General features: G+C 40.5%; 1 protein-coding gene across 1 annotated transcript in view; it reads left to right on the top strand.

The window, feature by feature from the left end:
* NFKB1 (nuclear factor kappa B subunit 1) overlaps nt 1–17,708 on the top strand; it is a 62,679-nt gene that overhangs the window by 20,914 nt on the left and 24,057 nt on the right. Inside the window, exons 4-9 of the mRNA XM_086612190.1 lie at nt 1,303–1,343; nt 4,807–4,905; nt 12,082–12,230; nt 13,769–13,932; nt 14,721–14,879; nt 16,860–16,964. Coding sequence (XP_086468316.1) covers nt 1,303–1,343; nt 4,807–4,905; nt 12,082–12,230; nt 13,769–13,932; nt 14,721–14,879; nt 16,860–16,964 — 717 coding nt within the window. The remainder of the gene's footprint in view (nt 1–1,302; nt 1,344–4,806; nt 4,906–12,081; nt 12,231–13,768; nt 13,933–14,720; nt 14,880–16,859; nt 16,965–17,708) is intronic.

Below are 17,708 nucleotides of genomic sequence, written 5' to 3'. Positions count from 1 at the left end.
GTATGCCTTACATGCCTGCTGGCTCTGCCACATAGCTGTGGCTTGCCCGCTTTGGAGGCTTCACGTGTCTCAGTGAGCCTGCTTGATTCCTCAGCATTAGGACCTTTAATAGAGTATAAGTGATGATACGTAATTCCAAGAGGAATATAGCTGGCAAAACGTTGTGCAGGTCTTCACAGTGAAGCTGTAATTTAGGATCTTCTTTCATAACAATGGAATTTTTATCATTGAAATCTGAATCTTAGCTTAGCAAGAAGCAAGGAAGAAATCATACCTCTCGGAAATGTCGTTTTTCTGACTCGGGAGTGGCTTGCAATTTAGAGGGATTTTAGTTGTCCACTGCAAGAGCTCCTTTCTTGATATAAATAATCTAAACAGAGTTGGAGCTAGGCTTTGATCGGGTGATGAATTCTGAACTGATGGCACTGAGTTTTCATTGGATTTAGGGCCTGCTCGAAGGCTGTCTAAACGGCTGAATTTTGAATTAGGTTTATGGTATGGAGTTAGGCACGGGTCAGGGAGTGGTGCAAGACTGAAAGTTAAGGAAGCCTTCTTTGAAAGGCACAAATAGAATTTTAGTAGAACATAATCCTGTGTATTGGCATCATGCTGGAAGACAGATGTCGTTATAGAGACTGCATCTGTAGTCGAACAGAATGTGTTCAATGTTTTTAGAGGCACAGCAGAACAGTATATTTAGAAGCATATCTGAAATTATTAAAAGAATGTAAATTGTTTAGTCTCCTCAATTCCAGGGCTTTTTTTTTAAAGCAGTTCTGACTGTTAGGGCATGTCGAGGCAGCTTAAATTCCTCCTATATTCCCATGCCTCAGAGCTTCCCATTGGCTGTCTCTAGACTTTCAAAAGCACCTATTCAGTAGAAAGCCCTAGGGCCAAAAGCTTGTGAGTATAGTCTTTAGAGCCCAAGGGGTTTAAATACAAAAGTTAACCTTAGCTCGGGAAGGCCAGGCTGCTTGTCAGTGGCAAGGGGAGAATTCTGTTCTTACTCACCCCTTCGAGTTTTATCTGAGTGATCGGAGTTGCTCATTTAGGCCCTCTGAGCTAAAATTAACTTTTTTCAGTTAATCCTTCCCTTCTTGTCCACTGGTCTTACAGAACGTTGGAAATGGCAGACTGCCAAGCGATTCAATTATTTATTAAAGTTTAAGTTCCAAAGATGCTTAGGTGCTTTCAAAAATTTTATCTCAAGACCTCCAAGGACATCAATTTCACCCCTGCAATTTCTATGTCATAGTAATAGAAACACAATTTGTATTATGACTTTTCTTTCTTTTATGTTAGCAGATGGACCGTATCTTCAAATCATAGAACAGCCAAAACAGGTAAGGATTCCTCTGTGTTTTGAAAATCTTTTAAAGTAGATCTGTCACTATATTCAGCTTTGAGTAAAATTATTACTTAAGATGAGGAAAAAGAGAGTTCAACTTCAATATTCTGATAACAAATGTGGCACTTAACCATGAGCAATTTTTCCTCTCACTTTTGTAGTTAAATCATTTCCTGTTTTGTTCAGTTTTCATCGTGTCTCTCTGGAAGTGTCATAAGACAAAAAAAATCCCTGAGGGTTTTAAAAAAGTGTCTTGCGTAGTATAGACTCTTCATCTTAGAAGTGGCTCTTACAGTACCCCAGTTTTTTGAAATGTAAATTATTAGACCAAACACGGAAGATTTTTAGAATTTGTTTCATCTTTCTTGAAACACATGAAAGAAAAAAACAAAAACATTTCATTCTGTTCCCAAGTTACAGGAACTTTTGACTTGTGCTTTATCATGGTAAAGAAATGTTGTTGTCCTTCGAGGTTCCTTTCGTCACAGTTGGCTGTTTTGAATAACCCAGAAAAATGAAGATAAATGCTTGAATGTAACTTTTTTTGTGACTGTGTGGCAAACACTCATTTATGCTCCTCTAACAGTATGAAAGTCATCCCAATGCACTGGTTGGTTTTCATGGAACTGATGTACAAAGTAGTTGCTGGGTGAAGATGGCCCTGACACATGCCAGGGCATTGTTCCCCTTTGGCTGGTGGTATCAGCAATTACAAGTACTCTTCCTTAAGCTATTACAGTATGGAGACCCCTTTCCTGCCTCTCCTCATCAGTTGCATAAAATCCCACCTTATGAAGCTGTTGAGTAGGCAGGAGAAGAGGATGACAAAAAGGTGTCCCATCGTCTGCTTGGTTTTCTGCCGCTGCCCTGTATTCCTTGTAGGAAGTGGTAGAGAACATTTGTTTCAGCTGCACACCGAAGACGTTTCTGTGCTCGAGCATCCCTCCAGGAATAGGGACACTTCATGATCGTAGGTGAAACAGCAGTGTAGCATAAACTGTTGGAAGAATATGGTGCCTCTTCCTTAGTTCATCTCAAATCAGGCTGTGTCTTTGCATGGTGGAGCCTACAGCATGCAGTGCCTAAGGAGAAACCATCGTTTTCGTGCGTGACTTCTCAGGAAGCAGCTCTTGTAGCAGTGTGCCCATGTGGCAAGCTGGGCAGTGGATTTTAACAAGGGTGGTGAGTGTGGTCCATCAGCAGAGTGCTGTGCTTGTGATGGTTTTTGGAGCACAGAGACAGCTGGGGGGAGTAAGACTGTACATGTGAAAACACAGGTAGGACAGCAAGGGCAATAGATGGGGGAAAACCACACAGATGGCTGCTGGATCTGATGGACTGAAGGTATAGAGATGAAGAGAGGCTGGGTCATCTCATGCGTCGTGACTGCAGAGGTTGCTTTGCCTTTTGGAAAACCTGAGTTTGAGCTCATCGCAGCTGGATACTTCACTTCCAGTACGCTCGGTCACTCGGTTTGCCATAGGAATACGTGCTTAAGGATGAATTCAAGAGGAGCGTGGCGTGGCCAGCAGGTCGAGAGAGGTGATTCTCCCCCTCTACTCTGCCCTCGTGAGACCTCACCTGGAATACTGCGTCCAGTTCTGGAGCCCCCAACATAAGAAGGACATGGACCAGTTGGAGAGAGTCCAGAGGAGGGCCACGAAGATGATAAGAGGGCTGGAGCACCTTTCCTATGAGGACAGGCTGAAAGAGTTGGGGCTGTTCAGCCTGGAGAAGAGGAGGCTCCAGGGTGACCTTTTAGCGGTCTTCCAGTACCTCAAGGGGCCTACAAGAAAGATGGGGAGAGGCTGTTCAGGAGGGCCAGTTGTGACAGGACAAGGGGTAATGGTTTTAAAATAGAGGGAGGTAGATTCAGATTGGATATTAGGAAAAAAATTTTTACCATGAGAGTTGTAGAACACTGGAACAGGTTGCCCAGAGAGGTGGTGGATGCTCCATCCCTGGAGACGTTCAAGGCCAGGTTGGACGAGGCCCTGAGCAACGTGATCTAGTTGGAGATATCCCTGTTCCTTGCAGGGGGGTTGGACTAGATGACCTTTGAAGGTCCCTTCCAGCCCTAACCATTCTATGATTCTATGATTCTTGACGAAGGATCCTACATTAACTGGTGCTGTTTAGACAGACACTGGGATCCCTGTATAAGATGAGGATTTTGCCAGAAATTGCAGGACTGTGGAGTTGATCTGAAAGTATTCAAAGTTAGGGGCCGTGTGAAATTAAGTAGAGTTAGTTACCAAATACATTTAGAATCATAGAACGGTTTGGGTTGGAAGGGACCTCAAAGATCATCCAGTTCCAACCCCCCCTGCCATGGGCAGGGAAACCCTCCACTACACTAGGTTGCCCAAAGCCTCATCCAACCTGGCCTTGAACACTTCCAGGGATGGGGCATCTATAAGACTTCTCTGGGCAACCTGTTCCAGTGCCTCACCACCCTCTGAGTGAAAAATTTCTTCCTTGTATCTAATCCAAATCTCCCCTCTTTCATTTTAAAGCCATTGCCCCTTGTCCTATCACTACTTGCCCTTGGAAAAAGTCCCTCTCCAGCTTTCCCGTAGGCCCCCTTTAAGTACTGGAAGGCTGCAATAAGATCACCCCGGAGCCTTCTCTTCTCCAGGCTGAACAGCCCCAACTCTCTCAGCCTCTCTTCATAGCAGAGGTGCTCCAGCCCTCGGATCATCTTCGTGGCCTCCTCTGGACCCGCTCCAGCAGCTCCATGTCCTGGAATTTACTTAAGAGTTGCATCTTTTGTGCCTTATAGATTACCCTGTAAAGGGTATGTCATGTCCTACAAATAAAAAAGGAATGAGTGGACAAGTGTACTCTAGAGTGTTTGCTAATATCCTGCAGTTCTCTAAAGTATATTCAGACATCTGTTTGTGTAGCTGAGATGGAAACCCAGCCGTTTAAAGTCCCCTGGAGCTTTTGTGCTGTTTCTGGACTCCACTTGGAGGTACAGGTTTCACATGCCCTTCCCAGAAGGAAGAAACATTTCTGTTTCATCCCTGTTCTCTTCTTTGTGATGCTTTGGGCTTCCTTGATTGTTATTGGCTTCAATTCTCTCTACTTAGCAGCAATCATGAGAGAAAGAGTATCTGCTCTTGCATTCTGTCTTTTAATTTTTACCTTGTTTTGAGAGTATAAATTAGATCTCTGCTTCAAAATATCTTCAGTTACTGAAATAAAAATTTGGGGTTGCTGCTGTGTGTAAGAGTGAGAATAGAACAGTTTCTCCAGGGCTACAGTTCAGTGGTGCTATGTCAGCCAGCACTCAGACAGCATTTCAGGGATGAACAGTTGTAACTTTTCTGTTTGTGGGCTCTTTGGGCAAGCCTTATTTGTGTGTGTGTCTGCGCACGCTCGTGCAGGTGTGTGTTCTTTCTTTTTTAGTTACGTTTCTGAACAGCTTTCAAGTTTCTTTTCCTTTGTTTCCACAGAGAGGGTTTCGTTTCCGATACGTATGCGAAGGACCTTCACACGGTGGACTTCCTGGTGCTTCTAGTGAAAAGAACAAAAAATCGTTCCCTCAGGTCAAAGTAAGTCGAAATCATTAAAATCATTAATTTTGCAATCTCAATGTAAGTGCTGTGTATGTATGTGTATAGAACCTCACTGCATATCAACATAAATTTGCATGAAATTACTCAAGACTGACTGCGTTTCAATCCCAACTTTCAAAACGTAATTGATTTTGGAAAGGAAGTAGTCTTCAGATCTGTGGAGTTACTTTGGCACCGTATTGATCTGCCAGCAGTTGAACAGTAAGCTTTCCTGCACCTACCACCTCACTGCCCTCGTGCAGGCTAATGGAGCTCTTCCTTAAGGTGCAGCTTTAGGATAAAGCAAGGCCTGAGCTGCTCAGTTACTGCACTTCTAGCATACTGCAGAGCACAAGTCTGGTCATTTGTTCCACTTCATTCTAAGATGCAATTTACCAAGTTTCCTTTTTTTTTTTTTTTCTTCACGTTACTCTTTATTAAATGTCTCTAGGATACTCTGTTCTCAAGGACTTAATTCCTTTAAAGTCAACAGAAAACTTCTCATTTTAGTAGGAGCAGCATTGTGTTCAGGTGTTAGCTGAATGTTTTTTGGGGGCTTCTTTTCCTTGGGAAAAACTCAAGGATGTTAATCAAAGAAACGTTCTGTGCTAGTGCAATATGAAGATTATAACAGTGGTGATTAATCATTCTAGGATTAGAGAAGAATTGTCTTTGCCTATGGTTCTTGCAGCAAATTCTTTTTCTGGGGAAGTGGGTAAAAGATCCACTGTGTCTTTTCAGTATTTTTTTACCTTAATGAAAGTGTTATGTTAGTCTTGATACTGCATTATCTCTTTGAACTCTTGCACTAGAGATTGTCTCATGAGGAGCAGGGTTAATGTATTTTAATTCTGATATTACCTCCTACTCTCTCCTTGAAGGGGAAGGAAAAGTGGCAAGCAGTCAGCCTCTGTCTTGAGGTGTGCCACTCCTCAGCTTTCTCCGCAGTATACATGTAGTTCTTCTGCAGTTCTTGAGAAGGGCTGGAGTTTGGAACAGTTGCATCTCCATAATGAATCAGTATGAGCATGACTCAATGGAAAATAATCGGCATTGGCTGAGATAGCCTGGAGTGTTAGTCTTGTGAATTGAGAAGAGGCTGGGAAAGGTGATTTTTTTATGTAGCCTTGCAAAACTCTCATGAAAAATTACTAGCCCAGGCAAAGGATCTGCTTGCTTTTCCCTCTTCTGTTGTGATAGTAGTGATGAACCAATGAATGAAATTTCACTGGGATGTTCAGATACAAAGTAGTTTACTTCAATTGAGCCAGATGTTTGAATTCCAGTCCAATCTGTATTGATAATAATCCAAATGATACTTCATAAAGGTGTGATGGGTCGCACAGTAGCATGACATGGAGATATGCAATGAGGAGTTATACAGGAAATGGAATTTCTCCGTGAGTAAACTAGAAAGCAAAATGTTCTTTGGCTTTCCATCAAACCTTCTGTTTTCATTGATGATCAGATTTTAATTTCATCTAAAGCTTCCCCTCCTTCCCCCCCCAACACACACATGTGTCCCTTCCCCTACCTCCCTCTCGTCCTACTGTGTGCATCTGGGTTTTTTCTAGTACGAATCCCCACATGGCAACACCTGCTGGGAGAGGCTGGCAAGGGAACACAACAAGTAAATTCCTCAAGGCCCTTGCTTGTTAGTGCCTGTTCTTGATTCAAGTGGTGCCAGTAAAGACAGAAGTGTTTCACACCTTTTCCTGTAAGTCTCTGCTGTGTTTTGTCAAAGGGTGCTCACCTTGTCATAACTGAGGTGAGTGCAATTGAAGATCACTGGGTTTTTTGTTGCTTCGGAGTTTTTTTGGTTTGCTTTGGATTTTTTTTTTTTTTTACTCTTATGTCAAAGCTTTCCCCATAAAAGCTTCATTAATTGATCTTAGTGCTGTGAAAGGGCAGTAGTGTGAGCTTTGGTTGTACTGTAAGAAATTTTTGTGTCAGATCTTTAGACCTTGGCCATGGTGTGGTCAGTGCAGCTCACATTGGGGTCTCTCTTCTGCTTGGCCAACTCTGCACAGAGAGCTGATGCAACCTAGCAGTAGCTACCATGGGTTGTCCTGAAAGTGGAGGACCTCTTCAGTGCACAAAAAAAGCAGTGCAGACTCCCTACTCCCTTTTTGTAGGCTTATGGATTGAAGGGAAAAAGAAAACACAAATGATCTGATATGATGTCTTGCATAATGTGCACTGTTTAACCTCACTCCTGCCTTCCCCCCCCCCTCCCCTAACTTGTAGCTGAGCTGGAACACGTCAAGATGTATCCTTCATTTAAAGGCTGGAGTGCTGAAAATGTTGCTATGTCTCTAAGCAAGATGTTTTGGTAGTTAATTATGTATTTAACCACCTCCTGTATAGTATATTAGAAGATGGTGTAAATCAGGAATCAGTGTAGCAATGCCCATCTTTACGCTTGAGACAAATCTGCACTGGCCCTAAGGTGGAATTGATTTAAAACGTTGTTTTAACAGCACAGTTGAGACAAATAGAGTCTAGATAACAGTAGTATTTTTCTGTAATACCAAAAATGAGATTAATCTTTATGGTTTATGGAATTATATTCCTTTGTTTAATGCTGTCTCTGCTAACAGTAGTCATGTACAAAACATCTTACGTTTTTGGAGGATTTTGTAAAACTTTCCATGTAGTTACGGAGAGCAAAGAAGTTGTAGATACTGAACATGTGATAATGAAGTTACATTTCATGACAAGTTTAATGATTACAGTAGAAAGCTACCTAAAATTCTTCATTTAAATTTCATTTTCGTCTGCTGAGTGAAACTAACACAACACTGGAAAATTTTACTGTCTAGAACAGTTGAAATCAAAGCTCCTGAGCTTCTTGTTCATTGTTAGCTTTTTTTCCAGGGGAAAAAAACAGTCGGTAGTATAAGAAGAAAGAATAAAACTGGATTGTCCAATATTAATCATCAGCTTTCCTAACTATCTGAAGTTTTTATTCATAATTTGCTTGGGTTTATGTATTTGAAAAACTGTGAGAAAACCTGTGCAGAAAACTTCCACTGGCCTTCTTAGACATTTACCATGCGTGTCCTGATCTCACATACTGATATTAGTGTAGGCATATTCATGTTTTACACTGAAGTACTTCAGCCAATTTTGAGTGTGAAAAGAATTTGCGGAAAACAGCAGTGTGAAGGAAATGTCCGGAATTTTCATCTCCTTGAGGGCAAATCCACGTGGGTGGCTGCAGACTCCAGTTGCCTATCCTTTTGTGAGCTGGATGTAAATCGGCTCCAGCCCAGAGGCTGAGTAACTGATTGCTCGGAGGTGTGCCTGACTTGGTGAGCACCTTCTCTCTGCCCAGGAGGCTGGACATCGTGCAGTTCAGCTCGCAAACCGAAGCTGCATACCAGTTAGGCAGCCCTGAATCCAAGCACCCGAACAGGAGAACTGCCCATCCGATGATGTCTTGGGGCTAACCTAAATTATACCTCAATTTGGAGATAAGCGTTCTTATTGAAATCAAGGGGATTTCAGCACGTACTTCAAGTTCAGGAGGGAAATTTATGGAAAATTAGGCAAGCTGCTTTGTTGATGAGCCTTCTTGGTGAAGAAAGGAGCAGCATATGTGCTTCCCCTCCCCGCCCCCCGTAGGAATTAAATTGTAGAGTGATAGATCACTGATGACAAGTTAAAGATTCGTTTAACCGCTGAATTAAGGAGTAGACATGAGAAAAGAATGAGCAGGCTTTTTGTTGTAAATCTTTACCTCTCTTAAAAACCTATACTGAACCAAATTCAGCCAAAGCTAAATTCGGTGAGATTTGTGCTTTTTACTGTTGCGGTTAATTTGGCCGAGTATGGGGCATTGAGTCCCTTCAGTTGGGCTCCTAAAGCAGAACACCTAGCCCTGGATTTTTGGCGTGAGAGTCACTTCACATTCGGAGGATAAGATGATCTTCAGCTCCCATTGGTTTGAGTTACTCTACATTACTCTTAGACCCCTGAGTAAGCATTCAGTTGTCTAAACAATTTGTACCACACATGAAATATTTTGTCTTAAACCAGCAACTGAGAAGACAAATGATGCTGCTTTGTGAAAACATACCATTTCTAAAGAGTGAGTGATGCCTCATCTGTGGGACACATCTGTGAAGGTGAGGCAGGATTGGGGCTGTAGTTGCTGTAACAAAGTGATGAGAAAGAGAAATAGGTCGTTTTGTAGCTGCTGGCTTTGTAGTTTTGGCATGGTCTTTTCCATCGTTTGCTTTCTGTCGTTGACCAGTTAGTTTCACTTCTTGCTTGTAAGAGTAACTGGAAAAAAAAGGTCTTTGAAGTAGGAAAACGTTCTTTTAAAGTTTGTTAAAGTTTCAGAAATTGTAAAAAAATTGGCTGGGGTCTGGATCGCAGAAGGATGTGAAATAACTGAAAAAACTTTCAGCTCTTGTTTTGAAATTGACTCAATTTCAAGTTCACAGGGTCCTTTTTAATCTCTCAGACAAATCGCTCAAACAGAAACAGCAGATAAATGTGAGCCTGCAGCATTTTAACTTTATCAGATTAGATCAATTGAATGCTGCTTCAGTACAGGATGTAATCAAGTATTACAGCTCTGCTCTTCCCAGGAACTCCTTATTTTCTTTTTTCTCCCCTATCTTTAATTTGAAGTTCAGCAGCTATTTTTTTTTCAGATCACAGCTCTGATTTTGAGCAGTACAGCACCCACATGCTGTCTCCCTCTCATGTTGAGTATATGTTTTTGTGCCAACACCATAATCCTTAGGTTTCTATAGATATTCAGCACTGTAATACGGTGGCTCCTTTTTAACGCCTTCAACAGTGGTTTTGAAGTTCTTAGATAAAAGGTGATAGTTTTTGTGTAACTTAGTGCCAGAATAAATTTTAAGTTATTCTGAAATTGTGGTGTCCATGATTCGAGGACACCGAAAAATTATTTCAGACTTAATTTATGGTACGTAAGGATGTTTAACCACTGAGGCTATTTTGCTGGCTACCGAGATAACCTGGATGTCTCAAAATCAAGTAGGAAACTCTGTCTATGAGAAATATAGGTAGGAAAGCGTTCGGGGACGTTCTGTAGCCTTTGCAGCATGGGACATCAGACTGGGTGACGAAAATAGGCTTTTCTTGCCTTAGGACCTACATAAAGTGTTACGTCTTCAGAACTCTTTTGTTTTTCCCCTGAGACAGACGACAAAGATCATGCTGCGCTGAGTAACGGGGGGAGATTGCAATCTGGTTACCGCTGCAGTTGTCTGTTCTGCTTTCAGAGCCTGGAAAGTCCTTGACGTGCAGCAGTCCTACCTACAGTTCCATTGTGGTTTCTACAGCTGATGAAGGATCGACTTGAACTTTTCTGACGCGATGCTAGAACACGCGTGTTACTCATAACGAATATAGATGTGCTGGGAACTTTACAGCAGGGAAAAGCTTGTTTAGTGGGGGATAAAATCAAATCAGTTTTTTAAAAGCCCCCCTCTTGGAAGAATTAATTTTAGTAGTGGTGGTGGTTTGTAGCACCAAACACAATCATTTTTCTTTTCAGATGACTTTGTGAAAGTTACACAGGGATCCCTGCGTTTTCTCACTGCTTGTAAATGGTGGGAACAGTGAAGCAGTGATTATTCTGCATCTCTGTATAGCTTCAGTCCAGGAGGTGTTACAGTTTGGAAACAGGAGGGAAGTATGAGTACCCATGTTTTGTCTTTGAGAAACTGCTGCTTGTAAAATGCACGTTAATGCAGTATTATACGTTAATTAGCAGGCAGTGAGTAATGAGAGGACTTTTGCACACCTGTTCCTCCTGGAACAGCTCTTTCATAGTTGGCATTTTTTCGCTTTTAGCAGCGAATAGGAGGATGGGGAGAGCACGCGCTGTACGTGTGCAGAGTGTTTCAACTGTGATGGAATGGGTTCAAGAGAGGGGTTAACTGGAGTGAAGGAAGCTAGCAGCACTTAGCAATGTGGTGAAATCGTGGCAATCCCTGGTTATCAGGATTTTATCAACAATATAACCTGAAGTATTCAGTTCTTCCCTGATTCATCACTTTAATGTTTATCGTGATCCTTTAATACCTTGGTTGATTAGATCTATAAGCTGCTGTAATACAAAGAACTTTGCCCAAGGCCAATTAGAAGAAAAATTAGAGGAGGCAGGAAAAAAAATGCAACATCAATAAAAGGGTTAATTAAGTGAATTGGAAGGGAAGGTAATGTTTGCTTTTTTAAAAGCGGGGCAGTTTTATATTCCTCGTAATTTGAAAGTGGTGTGTAACCAATAACTGACTTGAAGTGTGTTACTTGTGAGGAAGGAAAATAAAGTTCTAAATAGTATAGTAAAGCAAATGACTGATAAAATACTGTATTGGTAAGTTATTTTAGGTTTGTTTTTGAGGCACTACTTGACATCACAATTTTAAAAGCTATTAAAAAATATATGGTGCTGAGAAACTATAAGAGGGGAAAAAAGCTTTGTAGCCCTCCAGAGTTGGCTGTCCTAAAGCACTCAGCTTAGCGTAGTTCCAGTCCTGCAAAATCTTAGGTGACGATTTAGTGTACACTTAATGGAAATATTTACTGGACTGGGTAATATGTGTTGATGTAGCATACTGAACTAACAAAATACCCATGAATATAGAATTAATTCCCTTCAAAATCTCTACCTGAAGAGTCATTGTAATGAGACCAAGATGGTTTAAAACAATCATAATATTTAAAAATATTTTTTGAAGTGTTTTCAAACTGGGCAAAATAATGTAGGGTTTTTTGTTAAATACATACGTTTTCTGTGTGCTTCTTACCATGTAACAATGTTTATTGTGAATTCAATATACTAATTGAGATTTAAGGAGAACGAAGTTGAGTAACTGGTCAGAATGTAAAACTGAGATTAATGATTTGGGAAACAGAAGGTTGCTTTCTTTTAGCTTTGTTTTATTTCTTCATTTTCTTGGTCGCTACTGCTATTTGTTTGTCAAGTTTAATTACAAAAAAAAAGTGTTGGCTTTTCTTTTGTGATGATCTGGTACAGTTAGTTTGTTATTTGTATTTAATGAGGAAATGCACACACATCTCTCCTGTGTAAGTTTGATTGTACTTAGCTGACAGAAAATACTCCAATCAGTACTTGTTCCATTAAAAAACAAACAAACAATCCCTCTTTCTTTTGCTTATTTACAGATCTGCAATTATGTTGGACCTGCAAAAGTTATCGTCCAGTTAGTTACTAATGGGAAATATGTCCACCTACATGCTCACAGCTTGGTGGGTAAATTTTGTGAAGACGGAGTGTGCACAGTTAATGCAGGACCTAAAGATATGGTTGTGGGGTAAGTCTGTCAGCTCTTTAGTAAAGCTGGGCTAGGGCAGAGAGAATCAAGTACAAACACGGTCAGAAACAATACAAAAATACTGCTAAGAGACGGTGAAGTGGAGCACTAGACTTCACACTCTGATCTGTGTTTTGTTTGTATCTTAAGTAGAAAAATAAATGAGGTCTCTGTTTACCTTTCTAAAATTCGCCCTAAGCAAGCTAAATAGATTTAAGCAAATAATTTTCACTTAGAATTTGTAGAGTTTCAATCTCCTGGCATGCAGTCCAAATTTGCATTGTGAGCCCATTTTTTAAAATGTAGGCAGTTTCCATCAAAGAGAACGGACTGTAAAATTACTGAGGAAAAGCTTTTGTTACCATTTTGCTCAATATTCTACTTTTGCTGAAACCTGCCAATAGGAATACAGTGAAAAGCATTAGGAAAATAGGGTTAGTACATTTGAAATTAACACAAGACACGTATAAACATGAAAATACTAAATGAGTCAAACTTTTAAAGTTTAAAGCAGTAAGATCGTAGTGAAATTGTAGTTGGTCTGTTCTTGTTTAATTTAAAAGAATAATTGTTTCTATCAGTAAATGGAGCTGAGGCTTCTGTCTACGTTTTCAGGCTTAGATCAGGTTTCATGCTGGCTGTGAGTTTTAGTTCTGTGATCTCAAGAATGTCTTTGTTGGTGAAGAAGGTGAACTTTAAAAAGCTGAGAAGGTTGGGAGAGGGAGATTCTTTTAAACTGTAACTTTTGATGTCCAAGCCCAGTGCACTAGCTTTACTAAGCGCAACAATTTAAATAGCTTTATTTGAATTGCTGCTTTTCATCTTGAAACATTTGGCTCATTCCCTAACCTGTCTTGTTTTTCATCAGATGTTTAGAAACAGCTTTCCTGTCCTCAATTGACCCACATGAAAATTGAGTTATTGTCTTGTTTTCATCCTTCCAGATCTAATTGATTTTTAAACATGCCGGGAGATTTTTACAAAAGCAGATCTTGTGTCATGAAAGTTTTCATTCAAATAGATACCTGATGTATCTTGCTGAATGTCCAGAGCCTTGCTTAAAACTTTTCCTTTGGAAAATGTTGGGTTTGGTTTCTTAGCTTGCTCTCCAAATCATTTTGAACGGATGAAGCTTACTCTGAGCAGTTGCTCTGCATAACAGCTGTATAGAATGACATACTAATGTCATTGCCGTGACAGAGGGAATGAAATGTGACAAGCAGATTTTCAAATGTTTTGTAAGCTGCTTCCACAGTGTAAGGCTGAAACCTAATAGGTTACTACTTATGCCATGGGAAAATCCCATGTGCCCATAGAATTCCTGCTATATAACGGTGCACATTTCACATGTTTTGTAAGCTTGGCTGAATTTTTCTTGCTGGAAAATTTGCCCTCAAGAATTAATATTGCCTGACTAAGCTTGTAGAGTCCTTCCGTTGACTTCACTTGTGTAACTGCCTCTGGTAAGAGAGAGGCTGCCTGCTGCAGGTTTGGCATAAAGTGTTAAGAAAATACTTCCCTCCATCAAAATTCGGCAGGTTTGCAAATCTTGGAATTCTTCATGTCACAAAGAAGAAAGTGTTTGAAACTCTGGAAACACGCATGATAGATGCTTGCAAAAAAGGATACAACCCGGGACTCCTGGTGCATCCTGAACTTGGCTATCTGCAGGCGGAAGGATGTGGAGACAGACAGCTAACTGGTATGTAGAACTGATGGCCTGGTTTTAATAGGTCTTTTACTAAAAATGGGTTTAGCTTCTGAAAACACAGGTTCTTGGCCAGAAAAAGGCCTTGGGTGGAAAAATAGCCTGTGGCTGTATGCTTTTAAGAGGTGGTGTGTTGTTGCCATGTTTTAGGGGATCTGAAACAAACAGTCTTTGCTGTCAACACACACGAGAATGAAACAACTTCCTTCCATAGCTGCCTGTACCCACGTCTTCACCTATATTTCAGTTGCTCTTATCCTCTTTAATAAGCTGATAAACAGAGTGATTTTGCATTATTGCTGCAAGACATGATATCCCTAAGTAACATGATATCCCTAAGCAACTGTTTCATTCGGCTGCATTTCACTGATATCCCTGTAAAACCTGTGGTTTGTGTTGCTTTCAGGCACTGTATAGAGGGGCCAGCCTCCTCTTTATGGCTCTAATACCAGACATTCAAATGTCCTGTGTAGTGACTTTTGTCCTTTTAACAACCTTTATGAATTGAGAGCACAAAAGAGTAATTTTCTGTATGTCTCTTAATTACATACCTTATCGTAAATAACATCTGATGCACAAACTGTGCAAGATGAATGCAATATATTGTGAATAGTTGCTCCTCTCTCCTTAAAAAGAGAGATGCCAGTGGGTACTAAATGAGAAGGAGAATGTTTCCTCTATATTGGTGGCTTTTGATAGTAATGTTTGGAAAGTGCTCTCTCTGTTTTGCCATGAGTTCCCTACTCCTTGTGCTAATTCATCTGTCTACTTACCCGTTCCAGAACGAGAAAGAGAAATCATTCGTCAGGCAGCAGTACAGCAGACTAAAGAGATGGATCTCAGCGTGGTGCGTCTCATGTTTACAGCCTTTCTCCCTGACAGTAATGGTAGTTTCACACGGAAACTCGATCCTGTTATTTCAGATGCAATATATGACAGCAGTAAGTATATTTGGCTTTAATTACTTTTTTAATAAGGGGCAAGCTTTTGTACATACAAAAATTGTATGTAGCTATTACTATATGTACAGTCATCTAGCTCTGATGCTTACCTGTTATTTGATCCATAACAAGTAAGTAGCCCGTGGATAATTGGCCCCGTGTCTGCCCAAGTACACACGGTATCATTCTGGTTTTTAATAGATGGTGATGTAAGCCGTGAAAGAGGATTTTATTTTGCTGTTAGCATGTTTAATCCTGCCACTTTTATTATGAGGATTTTGTAAATTCGTGTTATATTCATAAGAAGTGCTTGAGTTTTGCAGTTTTCAGTTGCTTTTTATGACAAAGCTGTGTCACACAAGATGTGAAGAAAAAAAATTGCCTTGCTTCACTCTTTGAGAATTTGACACCTTTCAGTTTTGCTGGCCATCTCTGTGTCCTTGTTTTATGAGACTAACACAACCAGAGTTCTCAATCCATTTCCTTTAGACCTGTCAGTACTTTTTATGCTTCTGTTATATCCCTCTATTTGTCTCTAAGTGAATCTTTTCACTTCATGTTTTCCCTTGTGCTTTTCAGTTATACTTAGTCATCTTACCTGAAATCTTTCTGCTGCCTGAGTTTTCCTCTCTGTAGCTGTGGATTACCATGTTCCTGATAGTCATTCCGTAATGACTCAGAAAAAGTACAATTTCTTTTTTTTTCTTTGTGCAACAGTCATGTCTACATCATTGCTTTTTAAGGGCAAAGTCTAGATGAAAAGGTATTAAACACAACTTTTCTGATACAGTCTGTTGCTTGCTCTTAATTGAGGAACGTAGTGATGTAGCACAGCCATTTTGCATATAGTCACTGAGTGAAAAAAAGTAATGTCTGCTGTTCTTGTGGCACTTACACATTTCCTGGATGAGCAAACACAGTCTTTTCATCTGGAGGCTGAGGTGATTTACCAAGCAGTGTCTTTAAGGAGTCTTGATTTTCATTAGAAATAATTACAGATTCCATTTGTTTTCATTGCTCTATCTCATACCTGTGTAATTATAGAGAGTATTTGTAAAGCAAAGAGGAGGAGGAGGACAAAGCATCAACAGAGGTAGAGCATGTATTGAGCCATACATATAAAAACAACTAAAGTTATCCTGTCCTGAATCTGACCATCAAAATTTTGACTCCAACTAAGGAGGCAGAGAGAGGGGAAACTTTGTATGCATGTTTCTGCTGTTTGAAGTTGCTACGTAGCTGTCAGTTAGTAGTTTCTGAGCTCCCAAGGTGAATTCTTGCTGGTTAATTCCAAAAGATTTTTCTTGCTTTTTGTTTTTTTTTTTCCCATACTCTTCTTTGGCACCATTCAGGCCTCTTCCGCAGAGCAGATGCAACTTGTGGTAGACTAACTGTCTATCACAGCTGCTGTTACTTATCAGATGGTAGCTATGTCTTGAGGACCAGTAGGTAACACTGATGCCTCTACTAAGATCTGTGGAGATGGGCTTTTTTACCACAGTCCAGTATGTTGGCCAAGCAAGGGCTGGCAATTCTTTCAAATAAGCCCCAGTGTAAAGCAAAGCATTGAATTAGTGAGGTACAGGGAACAACTCTCAAGAGTGTCACGCTGTCAAGAAAGCAGGGAATAAAAAATTCCGTTGTCTTGTAATGCGCTCTTGTCATAAAGTTAGTACTAGTGTGGAGTACTGGGTGCAGTTCACTGCTGCTTTACTAGTGCAGTAATTGTGCTGGAATGGCAGGAATGGCCAGAACAATTTTATAGTTCTCAGTCAGTCAAAGCTTAGAGGCTACAAGATCATGCCTTTCAGATGAAAAACTGTTGATTTATTCATGTTTTAAAAGACATGGACAAATTTAGGTAGAGTTCTGTTGGAGGCTTGTCTTTCTATTGCATTTCTGTGTGTTGTGCTTGGGTTTCTTTTGAAATCTAAAACTGTTACAAAAGTGTGTGTTTTTTTTAATCTTTCCTTTTAATAGAAGCTCCCAATGCCTCCAATTTAAAAATTGTAAGAATGGACAGAACAGCAGGGTGCGTAACAGGAGGGGAAGAGATCTACCTTCTCTGTGACAAGGTTCAGAAAGGTAAGAGTCCTGAGTATTGTCAGGCACACCAGGGTGTTGGAGTCCACACGAAGCCTGCTGTGCTGCCTTAGTGTTCTCCCACTCTGACAGTGCAGCAGGATTTGTAAGCACTCAGCTTTGCTGGAAGTCAGGCCAGCAGTCCGGAAAATTAATAAATCAAAATCATCTGTGGTAAAGCAAATACAGCTTGTATTGTCTCCACAGAGACCATGTGGTCATCTTTGTTCTTCTCAAATTTTTGCTCTTGCCCGTGTTCTGGGTTTTTTGTGGGTGGTGGGTCCTGAGTGATGTTTGACTCCATTAACTAACACCTGCTGTGAATTATTCTGAAGTTTCTGATTTAATATTGAGTTCCTGATTATTATAAAGAGTAAATATGAGCATTTTCTACTAAACTACGACGGGAACTGAATGTGTTCAGCACTGCTGCTAGTAACTTCGTTTTTATGTATATGCTAATGGTAGAGATTGCTCGGTGTAAACAGACACTTCTCACAGGCTCGTTTTGGCAACCTCTGCACATGGCCATGAATGTATCAGGATTGGGCAGTGTGGATTTGGATGCTTTGGTTTTGGATAGGAAGATAATGTTTAATGTGGTTGGTTGCAGGATTTGGGCTGAACTAAAAAGAAAAAAATGGGAGTGAGGGAAATCCTTCGCTTTTTTCAGCTATAGGTAATACCTGGGACTCCCTGGTGTAGATTGCATGGTGGAGCGGGTGCCCTGTTCTCCCGTTTGGAATC

Source organism: Tauraco erythrolophus, chromosome 5, assembly GCF_009769465.1.
Source record: "Tauraco erythrolophus isolate bTauEry1 chromosome 5, bTauEry1.pri, whole genome shotgun sequence".
NCBI classification, from domain to species: Eukaryota; Metazoa; Chordata; class Aves; order Musophagiformes; family Musophagidae; genus Tauraco; species Tauraco erythrolophus.
The sequence above is the reverse complement of the archived record's forward strand: the minus strand, read 5'-3'. Positions and strand labels throughout refer to the sequence as shown.